The 15,905-nt window shown below is 44.0% G+C and overlaps 1 protein-coding gene across 1 annotated transcript in view; it reads left to right on the top strand.

Moving 5' to 3' along the window:
* The window catches only part of LOC125920717 (astrotactin-2), a 243,710-nt gene extending 228,165 nt beyond the window's left edge, over positions 1 to 15,545 (top strand). Inside the window, exons 9-10 of the mRNA XM_049627838.1 lie at positions 1,115 to 1,298; positions 14,304 to 15,545. Of these exons, the coding sequence (XP_049483795.1) occupies positions 1,115 to 1,298; positions 14,304 to 14,541 (422 nt within the window). The 3' untranslated portion in view covers positions 14,542 to 15,545. The remainder of the gene's footprint in view (positions 1 to 1,114; positions 1,299 to 14,303) is intronic.
* The last annotated feature ends 360 nt before the right edge of the window (positions 15,546 to 15,905 follow it).

Here is a 15,905-nt window from a genome sequence, read left to right as displayed (position 1 = left end):
CTTTGTGTGGTATCAGACAAGACAAGATAGTCCTCCTATTGAAGAGCTATTGAATCTCAAAAGTGAGGGGGTTTGAGATGGTTTCCTGGTCATTTATTGTTATTGTTATTATTATTATTTTAAAATAACATATGCATGGGGTTAAAAAGAAAGAAAGAAAAATTAAAACCAGGGTGGAAATAATGAGAAGTAAATGCTCCTCCCATTTTAACGCAAGTTTCCAAGATTCTTCTAGAGGCAATTGCCATTAGCAATGACTTGGGGGGACGTACATAAATTTTGGTCAGAGTCTTCAAACATGAAAGAGTGGTCCTTCCGTTCAAGAGAGCAACCCATGATGACTTCAAGTTACATCAATTGAATAGGAATGACTAAAGAAATAGAAATTGCTGTGAATGGCCAGCAGAAGAGTCTGATTTTTCTTTGAAAGATTAAAAAATTTCTTTTTAATGTTTAGGTTTTTTTTGAGAGCGAGAGGGACAGACAGCACAAGTCGGGGAGGGGCAGAGAGAGAGGGAGACACAGAATCCGTACCAGGCTCCAGGCTCTGAGCTGTCAGCACAGAACCTGATGCAGGGCTCGAACCCATGAGCTGCAAGATCATGACCTGAGCTCAAGTCGGATGCTTATCTGACAGAGCCATCCAGGTGCCCCTCTTTGAAAGATTTTTGAATGGACACCTGTTAGACCTGATCATGGAGCTGTGTTGGAAATATTATAGAGGGGATGTAGAAGTAGACTGCTGAGATGAGCCCGTGACAGTTGATTTAAGCCTCTGCACTTGTTTGGAATTTTCTGTTCAATCATGGGCGCCAAATGTTTGTTGACAATGAAGCTGGCAAATTATGACCCCGTGTCGAATGCTTTACATTCACTTTTTAATTCCACCCTCCCAGCACACCTGTAGAGTAGACATCCTTATCTCCAGTTGATAGATGGGAAAACTGAGCATAACTAGCCAATGATATTCAAGGTGGACTGAAGGTCTGTCTGCCCCCAAATACCATGCGTGCGAAGTCCCGCACAAATGTGCCTCCCTTGTTGCAAGGCATGTTTCCATGCTCACTTTTTCCTGCTGTCCAGTGATCTGTGCCTATATTTCTCCCCACCTCAGAGATAGCAGACAAGATCTACAATCTGTACAATGGGTACACAAGTGGAAAGGAGCAGCAGACTGCCTACAACACGCTGATGGAGGTCTCAGCCTCGATGTTGTTCCGAGTACAGCACCACTACAATTCTCACTATGAGAAGTTTGGTGACTTTGTCTGGAGGAGTGAGGACGAGCTGGGGCCCAGGTACGGACGGCTGTGTGAGTATGAGTGGAGTGGTAGATTCCTCTTACTTCTGTGTGATTTTACTGGACCTTTTTTTTTTTTTTTTCCATAGGCTAAGAATGGGCTTTGTCAAATAAATAAGGGTATCATTCACTTTTGTCCTGTCAGGATTAGAGATGGGAAATGGGCAGGGAGAATGACAGAATCTTGGATTTTTTGTTTCTTGGACTCCTGGAATATCAGATAGGAGAGAGACATTACTGTCCTTTCCATCATTCGCTTTCCTCACCCACCTTTCACCTTCAGGGTTAGAGACAGGAACCACGGACTCCTGGAGGGTTATGTGTCCTAACCAGGATGATAGAAGGGCATAGTGGCAGACTCATAGCCTCTAATCTAGGGCTCTCCCCACTCTCCCATAAGAAGCCTGAGGTTTTCTAGAATAAGTCCATTAGTGACCATTACTAAATACATTTCTATATTCAATGTGTATTAAGCCATGACTTCTGTCATCGGCAGTGACTATGCCAGCCACTGGTGCTAGATGCCATGGGGGATTCAAACATCACAAAGGCACAGTCCCTATCTTGTGAAGCTTCATTCACAAAGTAGTATATGAAATGGTGGCTGCATTTCATGCCTTGCGCCTAACAACATTCACTTATTCGTTCACTCATCACTTACTTTTAATAGCACCTCTTACCAGTTGGTTATTGACCATGCAGTAATAAAAGAAGAGAAACTCACTGTTGGAGGTAATTAAGCATTTAAGCAATTGAAAGAATAGGAATAAGTAAAAGAGATAACAGAATAGGGTCCTTTGGGAAGGTGAGAGATAGACATCTGATCTAGGTAACCAAGTGAAGGCTTCCCAAGTGCTGAGACTAAGACCCACAGGGTGAAGAGGGTCAGACTAGAGGAAGGGGAGGAGGATTGGAGGGTGTGGGACATTGTGACTAGCCTAGGGAATGCACAGAGGAGATAATGTTACATCAGGGCAGGGTTTTCCTCAAATTTTCATCATTTGCCTGCCACTTTTATGAGTTTCGACATACCGCCATACTGTAAGCACCTATTTTGTTTTGTTTTGGTATCTTAGATTCACTTCTCATTGATAATATATTTGAAAACACCATATCATTTTGTAAAGGGAAAATGGGCACCAACTACCCTTAATAGAAAATTAAATGTAGGGGTGTCTGGGTGGCTCAGTTGGTTAAGCATCTGACTTTGGCTCACATCATGATCTCGTGGCTTGTGAGTTCAAGCCCTACGTTGGGCTCGGTGCTGACAGCTCAGAGCCTGGAGCCTGCTTAGGATTCTGAGTCTCCCTCTCTCTCTGCCCCTCCCCTGCTCATGCTCTGTCTCTCTCTCTCTCTCTCTCTCTCTCTTGCTCTCTCTCAAAAAAAATAAAGATTTTTAAAAAAATTATAATAAAAAAAGAAAATTAAATGTAAACATTTGATACAAGGGAAGAGAAAAAAGAAAAAAAAAAAACAAAAACAGAAAACAATGCTATTCAATCCTAGTGGAGCCTGACACTCTGAGTTTAAAAAGGAGATTAGCAAGTGTTAGAGAAGTACTAAAGACACAGTCTCAAACCAAGACTTTCTTTTTGAAAGTAATCTGGAGGAGAGGAAGAGAATGAAAAAGAGAATCTAACTGCTTTTCCCAGTGTGATTCATTGTTGTTTAATGCTGTGTCTGTGATCGTCTTGAGTACCACCTCAAACCCTTTCTCCTTCCCCAGGGGAACTCCTTCTACACTTGGTAAACACTGTGTGTAGAGGAACTGAGAGAGTTTCCCTGTAGTTGAAGCAAAGTGTGTGACAGCAGGAGTGGGAAGGGATAAGAAGGGAGAGGTCAGCAGGGGCCAGTCCTGAATGCCCTTTAAGTAGGGTTAAAGAGTTTGGATTATCTCCCCAGGGTAATGAGAAGCTTTTCAAGTGTTTTTCAGAAGGGGGTGATATTAGCTGATCTTCAGGGAAGAAAGATGCCTCTGACTTGCTGTTGGAAACATGGAGAGGGGTCAAGACAGGAGGGAGGTAGTGAGGCTCTGGAGGCCGTTGTTATGATAATCCAGGGGAGACAGTGTGGTGTTCTGGGGCAGGGTGGTACTGGTGGCATTGGAGAGCATCACCTGACCTCCTGAAATACTTAGTTGGTAGCACTCTATGCTTTAAAAAGTTTTAAAATTACCCGGGTAAGCTGGGCAAAGTAGGGTATTCTCATGTTGTGGGTGATAAGGAATTGGAGGCCCTGTGAGGTCAAGTGAACTGCCCATGGTTGCACAGAGTTTTATATGGAGGCTGATTCTGCCCTGAGCTCTTACCCTGAGCCCTTATAACACTTGAAATAACCCTCCAAGGATTTGAGGCCCTCAAGGGAACAGATGAGAGCAGGGATCTCTCCCTGGAATAGACGTTATCTGCCCATTGGGTCCTGGACTATAACTTTCTCTCTTTCACATGAAAGGAAGTTTCTTTAGATAAAAGCTAAAAGAGAGTAGACAGGCAGAAGCCCAGAGCCTCAGATGAAAGCCACTGTGTGAGTCATCTGGGCTGCCATCTTGCCCACGGTCAGGGAAAGGCATCCCACTTTATTGGCCTTTCCCACAGGGCTCAGAGAGTTTGGGTGGAAGGTAAACCAGAGCTCCACTCCTGACTTTGTCTTTATGACCTTCTGGGATCCTTTATGGCCCTCAAGGACATAAATCTTCTGGAGAGGCTGCCTGGCCGCCCACAGAGGTAGGACAACCCACTTGGTAATGGGCTCTGATAACCCCCCTAACCTCCAGCCAACCGGTCACCAGTCACTGTCCACCAGCCCCCGTTGGTATCACCCAGTTTCCTCATTCTTCAGTATTTCTAGTCTCTGGAGGGAATATGAGATTCCTTTAACATCCCACACTGGCATGTCCACAGGAACCAAGATAGCTGCATCCTAATCTATCCTGACAGTGCTAATGAACTCAGTGTACAACCTTGGGTTCTGGCTTTCTCTGGCTTTCAGTCTCCTCATCTATAAAATGATCAGGATGAACTAGGGCAGTGGTACTCCTTCTTTTAAGCAGTAGAAAATTTTTTTCTAAACAGATCTTATGTAGACCCCCATGTCTCAACTAGAATGCTACTTCCTCAGAGAATCCTCTAAGATTTCTACATATCTTCTCAGTCACATGCTCATGTTTTAATTTTCTGCATCATACCTATTAGCTTTGGTATCTTATATTGCTTATGTGTTTACTCTTGTGTTATCTCTCTTCTGTACTACTATGGCAGCTTATGTGTGTTTAGTGATTCTTTATGTCCTACTCACTCTTGTAAGTGGGTGCTAAATTTACTTGTTAAATAATTGGATAATGTGTGGCTCAGATGGTTACACAGTTGTTCTGGTAGAAACTAGAGAGGGTGGTCTGGAGCTCCACCTGCTAGGTCTCCCTTTCAGACCCCCTTTCCCCCAATCCCGAGGGACTCCTAAGTCTCTGTGAGCTATCAAAGATCTATAGGTCACAGTTGGTAACAACTAAATTCCATGAACCCTAAGGTCTCTCCAGCTCAAAAGTAGCAATAAAAAAATGCATTGTGCTTGCAAATATTAAGAGACCTGTGGAGACCACATTTCATTAATTTACTTATTCGTTGATTCACTTAATGTGCTTACTATGTACCAGGCTCTGTGCTATGGGCTGGAAATATATGAGTGAAGAAGACAGATCCTGCCTTAGAAGGAGCAGCATCCAGTGAGCAAAAGTCTGTAGGTAGTTGCAGTGAAGCATGTTACAAGAAGCATGCTGTAAAAAGGAGGGTGAGAAGCTGGTTACTGCAGTGTTTCTCAAACTTTAATGGGCATGAGAATCCCGTGAAAGCGTTGCTAAAATTCAAATAGACTTAGTGGCTTAGGATGGGCCTGAGATTCTGCATTTCTAATAAGCTCTCAGGTGTGATGCCAGTGTTGCTGGTCCCAAAAGTACACTTTGAGTGACAGGGTTCTAGATGTGAACAGCTGGCACAGCTAACCCAGACCTGGACCTCAAACAAGAATCCTTGGAGAAGACAGTGAAGTCTGTGCTTAGCATCAAAGGAGTCCTCCCATGGATGCTTTCATCAGAAGGAACAACCAATGCAAAGATGAGTTGGGGGATGGTAATTAAGAGGATACACTTAAGAAGTATAATTCTCATTGGGACAGAGAGTTCAAGGTGAGAGGGGGGAAAAGAAAACAAGGCTGGTGAGTTCAGCAGAGGGCAGATCATGATGGCTCCTGTGAGCTCTGTCCAGGAGTGTGTTCTTTCCCCCAAAAAGCCAGGTAAACGTTTTAAACAGAGGAACAATTTGGGTAAATGTGCCATGACTCCGAAGGGTTCGCAAGTGTGCAGAGTATCAAAGTGTAAAGGAGAGAGAGAGAGAGCAAGACACTGCCCTGGAGCCAGGAGCCTTGGGTTCCTGTCCTAGGTTTGCCACCCACTAGCTGCGTGACCTTGGAAAACCTCCATTCCCATTCTGGACCTTGTTTGTAATGTAAAAGAGCTGGACTCCAAAGTCCCTTCCAGCTGGGAAGCGAAGAAACCAGAAAGCCCTCAAGGTCATAAAGACCAGAGAACAGGGACACCTTGCCTGTCCTTTAGTCCAGCATGTCCTGTTTCTCAGGGACCTAGGTGGCCAGGGTGTTAAGAGCACTTCCCAGAACCACCGATGCCATGGAATGAACTCTATCAGGAATCACCAAACCCCAAAATGTTCCATACTTCTCCTTAAAACTATAGTCATATACCCCCATAAAATTCGGTGACAAATTGGGCATCTCTTATCTCTGCCTAATAAATCTATCAGGCCATTGTCCTCCAGAGCCTGGCTCCTGTGGCAGCCGTGGGTGCCACAAACAGCTACTCAGAGAAAACCTGCTGACACCCAGCTGGCCCAGCCATACGGTTTCTGTTAGACATGAGAAACTGAGCTCATAGGTGGCTAAGGACCAGAATTTGCTCCAATAGAATATACTTGACCACTCTTGGGCTTCTCGATGATCCTCTCAGCCACGTATGGCTGAAATGACAGAATAGGAAGAAGAGAGCAAGCACTTGAAGGGATTTTGTTTCAGTGAATTGATCTTTCTGGACTATAATGATATATTTACTGTCTCAGCCCCTCTTGCTTCCATGGTAGACATTGCTAATACATCACAGAAATCATCACAGGCTTGGTTTAGCCTAGGATTTTTCCCAACATAGCAAGATAGGCCTTTCCTATCTGAGAAGAGTTGGCATATCCCATGAACCATGGTTGCTGCATCCATAGTGAAAATAAGCAAACTTGATGTCATTCTTTCAATTCAAGATTCTATTAACCCTTTCCTTAGCTATCAGGGATTAAGTCTTTTGGGATTTCTAGGATATTTTGAACAAGAGCAAACTTAGGCTTCTCGGGCCATATTCCTATGATCTCACGTGCACTTTTAATCTTTGTTGTTGTTGCATATTTTGACATTTCTGAAATCAGGATGGACGGTGCACAATGGGTGTGCACATTAAGTGTTATATTCTTTCTCCTTTTCTTGAAAGGCTATTATTAAATCAGTGGCATTTCTTATAATTGAAGATGCCTCAGGGTGGATAAATACAAAACACAGGATGACCTTGAACAAGTGTTCTATGGATCAGTGTTCCCACTGGTAGTATAGCAAGGTTGGCTGCTATTTTGTAGTCTGTTTCTGTTCCACACTGAAATCACTGGGTTGGTTGAGACTCTGTCATTCTTACCATCAGTTAAGGAATGAATTCTTGGGAAGGTCTTATGGTTTCTTGCGAGAGAATAAGGAGAAGACAAAACATAAATATTTTCACTCTTATAAATCACATTTCAAAGCTGATGTTGAAGATCTATATCAAGACAGCAGTATTGAGCTACTTGTTTTCTGTTTTGTGGGACTGGTCTGAGGCTAGATGCTGAAAGTAACCCCAGTGAACTACTGCAACGCCATGAAACCATGGTTTCATTGCTCAGATTCATCACACCAGCTACAAAAATATATGCGTATATACGCAGGTTTTCAAAATGGAAAGACCTTATTGTATTTTGTTCTAAAAGTAATTCTTGCTCATTCTGTAGCATCTACATGATGTGGATGTATATAAAGTGGAAAGTGAGAATTTTGCACTCTGAATCCCATAATCCCAACCCAGAGATAAAGTCATTAGCAGTGTGCACATACCTTTCTAGATATGACTTGGATAAGAAAATGAATAGGGATGCTGATACAGGCTTAAGGATATACCTGTATCTACAACCAGAGCAAAATTTTCACCAACTCTGCTATGTACAACAAATAGATACACCATGTTCTGCTGTCTCTTTATACTTAATAGGTCTTTTCTCTTGGATGCACACGTACTGTGTTATCTGGGTAGGCCCTTTAGCCATGCAATTATTTGAATGTACTGTATGTTACTTGAGTCTTCTGTTAAATACCAACTAGGTTTCTTCCAAGTGCTTTGCTGTTATAAACAACTCTGTGTAAACATTTTGCCTACCTGGCCATATTATTTCCTTAGGTCCACATGGATGCTCAAATGCCATTCCATTCCTTTTATCAATTCCTGCTGGAGAATTTGGGATTTTGAAAGCTGAGTCCTGAGAATTTCCTCAGTTCAAGTCAGTTCGCTCTTATTAATTCCTTCTACATTGTTCAAGAAGCAGGTGGAAGATACTAGTTGAGCACTATTATGGGCGAGGTCATTTACATCTCATTTCATCTCCTAAACCGTCGATTCTGAAGATTAAGCAACAGGGAATCACTGGAATTAAGTAAATTGTTTAAGGTTACATAGCTAATAACTGCCAGAGGCCAAATTCAAAATAAACTCAAAATGCAAACTTCAAACCAGCGTCCTGTCCATTATAACACATTGCATCCCAAGATATGTACACAACTAAGGCAGAATATATTATATATCTCAACAGAGAAATAAAAAGCTTCAGCAGCAAAGGGTAAAAGATGACTTATGATAGCTGGGAAGTTCTGGAAGACTTCCTGAAGGTGAAATTTCAGCATGACTTTGAAGCAAGAACAGAACTTCAGCAAATGTGGTCCTCTTACGTCAGCAACTCTGTGCCTTGGCAGTTGTGTCACATCTATCGTGAAGTTCTCATCAGATGCCCACCAGATGGTATCTGTGAATCAACCCCTTGATTCTTGTCAGTGAAAACAAACAAGAACCACAAAAGTCTTCTCCACTTTCTACTACCATTAGAGTCTGCTATGGTCTGAATGTTGTATCCCCCCAAAATCCGTAGATTCAAAACCTAATGTCCAAGGTGATAGTATTAAGAGATGGGATCTTTGGGAGTTGATTAGGTCGTGAGGTTGGATCCCTTAGGAATGGGATTAGTACTCTTACAAAAAGAGGGACCAGAGAGATTCTTTGCCCCTTCACCATGTGGAGGCACAGCAAGAAAGTACCATCTGTGGACCAGGAAGCTAGCCCTCACTAGCTACCGCACAGCACATGTCCTCAGTGCCATGATCCTGGACTTCCCAGCCTTCAGAACTGTGAGGATTAAATCTCCATTGTTTATAAATGACACAGTCTGTGGTATTTTGTTATAGCAGCCCAAACAGACCAAGACAGACTCCTTTCTAAAACTTACTTGATTTGATCATCTCTAGTGAAGGAAAACCACTGGAGATATGGAAGGGTCCATTCTAGATTTCAAGGATTCTAGTTTTAAGTTTTTTATCATATTGAGTCAAAATTCACCTTCTGTTAATTTTGGAGCAATATCATTGATAACACTGGGGTGCCTTGCAACAGCTCTAGATGCTCTTCTCACACTCTGTTAGCCCTGGTCAAACCATATGACCAGCCCAAGCCTCACTTTTACCACCTAAAGACTGGGACTGAAGTATGAACTCTAAAATTGTGGTGAGGATTATATTTAATTTCAGGTTTTTTTTTTTCTTTCCACTAGTCTTCATTTATTAGAACAACATAACCATTTGCCTGAATTCTCCCTTCAGAGGACACATTCCATTCCTGCTTTCCACACTTCCTCATTAAGACTTGCTTTTGAGACAAGCTTCAGCATCATGATCTGGCTACAGTTTGCACATGTCCCTCTTACCAGAAGTGACTGGGGTTCTCCAGATGTGGCCTGACCAGGGCAACATGAATGAAGTCATTCTTTCTCTTAATCTGTGCTATCCACTTTTGGAGGTTGTGTCTCGTTTTTGTGCAACCACGTCATGCCCTCGACTCTCATTAAGCTTGAGGTCAGCTAACACAGAGACGTTTGAGCTCAACTAAAGGAGATAGGGAGGAGGGGGAGAGGCCAATAGGAACATTTCCCTACTGCCTCTTTTTCCCCCCTCCATTCCAGGGCCCCCTTAGAAATTAGGTCTGTATCCACTAACTGTGTCAACAGCTGATTGGGTAATGGTGCTGGGAATAGAATGGTCGGTCAAAGGTTCTATAGTTCCCGGAGAAGTGGCATTGGAACTCAGCCCCTGACTCCTCCACAAGCCATTCCTGTCTCAGCCTTGCCCACTAATACAACCATAAATTAATGTGCACTGTCACTCCTTCACCTCTGGCTTCCTATCCCAGCAGGCCTGGGTCCCGTCTCCAATGAGGAAGATTTCATTTCCGGTATTTGAGAAAAGTGGTCATTCTGACCTACGATTCCCTCTCCAGGGAAAGCTTGGAGCATGCCTGGCCTTTGATTTATGGATCTCCATTGCCTACAAATTTATTACCCAGCTCTCTCACCTTTGGTCTCTCACTCCCCCTCCTCTTCTCCGGCCTTTGAGCACCTCCAACCCTTGTCTCCATGGTGTCCCCTTCTGAGTTCTCCTGTCTTTGTTGGCTAAATGCAAGCCAAAGTCTGAGGCAGTGTGTGCTGTGGACAAAGAGCAGGGGATAGTTAAGTGAACTGGCACCAGTTTAGTGCCTATTGAGTACAAATTTCTGTGCTGGATGCCTACAGCAGTCATTCATTTCAGCCTAACAACAGCCCTACAAAATAAGCATCTCTAATCCCATTTTACAAATGAGGAAACAGGCTTACAGAGAAGTGACTTACCCTAATGGTTTCTGAAGCCTATGTCCTTTCTACTACAGTATGCTACTTTAAACCTTGGCTAACATTTACTGAGAGTAATCAAATTACTCAGCTCATCTCATTCCCCCCAGAACACTGTTATTACTCTCATTTTACTGATGTGGTAACTAAGAGCACCATTGAAGAACTTCCTAATGATCCACATAGCTGTTAAGTTATAGAGCTAGGATTTGACTCTGAGACTCCAGGCCCAGATATTTAAATTCAGCTCTGTACAACCAAGAGCTCTGGTTCTTGTTCTGCCTTTGTTACTAACTTCAGGTGTTCCTTTAGACCGAGTATTTTCTCACTCCAAACCTCAGTTTCCCCATCCATTCAAAAGGAGGCTTGGTTCATTGGAGTTCCAGAATTCTCCCTGAGGAAATGGCTGGGCCTTTGGAGACAAAGCCTTTGGACATGTTGGAGGGATTCCCCTTTCCAACCTCATTTTGTATCCGTGGCTTGTTTTTGTGACTGTCTGAATCAGACAGTCACTCTCCATTGCCCCTAAAATATAACACTTCCCCAGGGCTTTGAAGAGTCTAGATGGTCTGAGATCTGAAAAACTGACTAGTCTCTTATCCATTCTTTGCACTAACCATTTCAAAGTTCTGGTTGTGCATGCTCTTGGTAATCTAACTTTGGATGGGCTCTTTCCTCTGCCTCCCCATCTACCTTAAAAACCTGTCTCATCATTGAAGTCCTAGTGTAGTTGTTAAATCCCTTGGGAAGATTTCTGAGCCCCCAAACTAATGATTAGGTATCCACTTTATTCCTATTTCTGTCTGTCTTCTGCCACTGACTTGCAAAGGTGCCCAAGACTTATACCAGTATGGAAACAGTGATGATGAGGGGCAATGGTGGGGGTGGTACTTTCTACCCTGTATCGGGGACTTACAATGTGCCAAACACATTTCTAAGGGTTTTGTGTGTATTAACTTCTGTAATCCTCGCTATAACTTTATGAGGTTGGCAAATGTCCCTCCCTTGTTATAAATGAGGAAGCGGAAAGAGGACGCAGCTTTTTGAAAGCATAGAAAAAGCAAACCAGCACCCTTAAGTGTGATGATAGGAAACACTTGACTCCTGGATGTGTGCCCTACCTGGTTTCTTGCTGCCAGGCTTGTCCTTCCCCCAATTCGGTTCTCCTCAAGGCATCCAGGAATGCTTTTAAATAGTCCAGCTCTGAATCTGTTACTTGGCAGCTTGAAACCCTTTGATAACTCCCCTACTTGCCTTCCAGACTACCAATCTAGATAACACTTATTGAGGGCTTGTTATAGATTCATTAATGCTTTTTTTTTAATGAGTCTTTGTGGTAGATAACAAACATTATTCCCATTTCATGGATAAGGAAATGGAGTCACACCTGGCTAAACAATTCCCTCAATATCAGAGCTAGTAGGTGGCTGAGCCAGGATTTGAACCTGAGCAGTCAGGCTCTAGAGCCTGAATGGTGCACCATTACTTGGTACAACCAACTCCCCAGTTCCTGAGTTTTAATGGCTGGCTCCTGCCACTTTGCCAGTTTTCCCACTGTGTCCCCACTTACCACATGGCATTCCAACTGTAAATCCTCAGAAATTCAACATAATCACTTATCTTTATGCCTTTCCCTATCCCTCCTGTTATGTCTTTGTCTTCTTTGACCCCTATTTATTTATGAGACTCAATACAAGTTGCCCTTCTACTAGGAAGCCTTCTTGGATATCCCCAATCCTACCTAGGCACCTTCCTCTGCTTCCTCCCGGCCCCCATGCCTCCTCCTATCATTCTCCTTTTTGTCATTGACATTGTCATCTGTCATCTGTTGGTCTTTCACACTGAATATAGAGCCCTCTCATAAAATAAATGCTCAGTAAATGAGCAGTCAATAGCATTATCTCCTTTAACTTCACAACAGTGCCATTTTTCAAGTGAAGAAATGGGTTTAGAGACGTTAAGTAAATTTCCCAAGGACACAGAGCTATTAAGGAGCAGAGCAAGGACTCAAACCAGGAGAAGAGAGAAACGTACTCCTCAAGCTCTTCTTTGGCCTGCCAGGGGAGAGAGAGGTCTGTGGGCAGAGTGGCAACTCGAGTGTGATTATGAAGCTATGAATTCTTGGCACCTCAGGAAATATTCCACCCAAGTGGTGAACTATACAAAGAGGACTTTTTGAAAGGTACCTCATAAATCGTGCCCACAAAACATACACACGTAAGCCCGGCCCTTTTTCAGTCGCCATGCAGGTGCCTGACACAGTCTCCCACTTGTGGGGTATGTTGTCGTAAAATGCTCTCCCTCCTGGGGTCTCAGAGGGGCATGGAGAGGACAGCATGAGAGAGCTGTTCACTCAGCCCTTGGGTATCTTGAAGATGGTGGAACCTAGAGAAAACTGGATTCTACATGGAGATGGACACCTTGACAGTGACACTAGTCTATGGTGGGATCCGGGAAGAGGATGCCCCTTTTCCTTTCTCAGCCTCAGTTTTCACATCTTCAATGACAGTAGGTGAGACCAGGTCACTGGTTCCCAGTTGGGGTGATTCCCCCTGCCCCCACCTCCAAGAGGAGAATTTACAATGTCTATAGACAATTTCATTGCTAGGACTGGGGCAAAGGAGTGCTATTGGTACTTAACGGGCAGAGGCCCAGAGATGCTGCAAAACTTCCTACCAGACAGCCTCTACAACAGCAAATTACCTGGTTCAAATGTCAATAGTGCCATCATTGAGAGACCCAAGGATCTCAGAGATCCTCTCTAGCTTTAATCTTCTATGCAGCCATCAGACCTCCTCAATGATCCTCTTTCTGGTGCTGGATAAAGGACTCCAGATAAATTACTCATGATGATCACCACAGGACAGGGTGATTCTTGTTTAGACTAGTGTTCAGTATGACCCTGATCCCAAGATACTATCATAACAATTCTTGGTAATTGTAGGTATCATTTATTGGGAGCTTATTCTATGTCAGGCTATGGTCCTTTCTCATGGTAAATCTTAACCACGAACTTGTGAAACTAAGACCATCCTCACTGTTTTAGAGATGACAAAAACAAGATCTAGAGAAATCTGATTTGGGAACTTAGCTATTAAGGCTTTGATGAAAGATCTCCAAGTTTCCTGCCTGTAAGAGTAGGGTATGAGAGGGGCACCTGGGTGGCTCAGTCAGTTAAGCATCTGACTTGATCTCGGCTCAGGTCATGATCTCATGGTTCATGAGTTCGAGCCCTGTGTCAGGCTCTGTGCCAGCACGGAGCCTGCTTATGATTCTCTCTCCCTCTCTCTCTCTGCATGCTCTCTTTCTCTTTCAAAAAGAAAAAAAAAAGAATAGAGTATCAGAGAATAGAGAAACACAAAAGCAGAAGTTAGAGAGGAGCTTCATGGATATCAGGCCTAGATTCGAATGCCCAGCCCCAACGGTCAACTTGATGTTTGACCTTGGTCATGCAATATCATTTCTCTGAGCTGTGGGCTCTACTCCCATTCTGTGTGAGTGGAAAGAACAGTATGTTCAGGGCTGTTGTGAAGATTAAATAAAACTGTTAAATGTATGCAAAGCACTTACTCTGTGCCTAGCATGGCTAGTGTCAATAAATTTTAGTTGTGATTGTGGTTTCTGTGTATGATTATTATAATAATTTCTCCTTGGTCAGAGCCCTAAGGCTGGTAACTTCATAACTCCTGGGACTCTCTTTTCTTGGAAATGAAAATGCTGGATCAAAGGTTCTATGTCACTTTCATTCTTTACACATTGCACAGTTGAAGAGGACAGATTCTGAGGTGATTTTCAAATGGGTGTTTGAAATATCACACTCAGGCCAGGAATGGTTAGGAGGTTGTTGGGACAGGAAGTCCTCATTTCTCTTGTCGACCTTTATTCACTGTCAAAGGCTTAAGCTTTGATCTGGGCTTCATTCTTCATCGCTGTCTCGTCCTGCCTTTCAGGAAGGCCCACCTGATCCTGCGGCGACTGGAGAGGGTGAGCGGTCACTGCTCTAGCCTCCTGCGAAGCGCCTACATCCAGAGCCGCGTGGACACCGTGCCCTACCTTTTCTGCCGCAGCGAGGAGGTCCGGCCTGCGGGTATGGTGTGGTACAGCATCCTCAAGGACACCAAAATCACATGCGAGGAGAAGATGGTGTCCATGGCCCGAAACACGTATGGGGAGTCCAAGGGCCGGTGAGGGAGGGTACTGCCCTCCATGAGCACAGAGACTCTCCATGGGAGGGGGAGCCCTACTCTCGTGGATCCTGGGGCCTGGGGGGGGCTGGGGGACAGCTGAGGATGGGCCTGGCAGATGAGGCTTGCCAGCGAGGCCAAAGCAAACTCTTTCTCTTGTGGATAGCCGACAGAGAACTTTGTAACTGCTGGAATTATCCGTTTTTTTTTCTCTTTTATTTTTTCTAAGATATTATTTGACTATCCAAGTCTCTCCTTTTTAAACATTTTCTTATGGATGGCGGTCAGTCCCAGGGGAGGGGCTTTCAGGTGGAGACCAAGCGGCCTTTGCTCTTCTTCCTTCCTCCTGCCACACTCAGCTTCCTTCCCACAGTGGGCCCTGGAGGAGACCCATGGAGAGACAATCTGACCTCTTCAGCATCAGGAAGGAGGCCCCGAGGATTGTTGCAGTGAGGAAGCTTGGGTCTTTATGGCTTTTCATTTTCCAGACACTACTGGGTTTGCAGGATCCCTGCCTCTTCCTGCTGCCTGTGGGCCTGGACAGAGTCCCTGCAGCACTTTCCATGGATTAAAAATTCTTATTGTCTCTCTTTCTGCTTGGGTAGTGTTTCTTGCCCCTGGGGGACCTCTGTGTATTCACTCAACAGATATCTATTGATTACCTACTATATGCCAGGCACTGGGCATGCAACGGAAGAGTGAGAAGCTCCCTGCTCTCGGACCGTACAGTCCCTTGGAGATTATAGAGAGGTGGGTCAGTGAATTCAGGCTGCAGTAGGGTGTTCTTAACTCATTGCTGGGTCCTGAGACAAACTAGTGCTTCAAGGAAGTGCTTCCTTGAAAAAGTGATGCCTAAAGCCCAAAGGACAGGAGGGGTAAACCAAAGAGAGTGGGGAGGAATGAGATGGGCCACCAGGAACATTGAAAACCCAGAGATAAGAGAAAACAGAACACATTCCGGGGCTGAAAGCACTTCCCATGAGAATAAAGACCCAAATAGCCAGAGGGCAAGCTGGGGCTAGGCAGAGTGTTGGAAGCTTTGGACACAAAGTTGGACCATATTTGAAGTAACTGAGAGGTACCAAAGAATGTTAACAAAGTGAAATACCAAGCTTGCTCTTTAAGAAAAACTGTTTTGGCCGCAGAAGTGGAAATGGGGCCAGAGAGAAGGCCCCAAAGAGGGTGGCTATTGTTATTTTCCAGGCAAGAAGCAATGGCAGTTCGGATCTTGAGGTCATGGGGAGGCATTCTGCCATTGTTTTATTTATTTATTTATTTATTTATTTATTTATTTATTTATTTATTTTTAAGTTAATTTTGAGATAGAGCTCACTAGTGGGAGAGAGGCAGAGAGAGACGGTCCCACGC

This window comes from Panthera uncia, chromosome D4 (assembly GCF_023721935.1).
Source record: "Panthera uncia isolate 11264 chromosome D4, Puncia_PCG_1.0, whole genome shotgun sequence".
NCBI classification, from domain to species: Eukaryota; Metazoa; Chordata; class Mammalia; order Carnivora; family Felidae; genus Panthera; species Panthera uncia.
The sequence above is the reverse complement of the archived record's forward strand: the minus strand, read 5'-3'. Positions and strand labels throughout refer to the sequence as shown.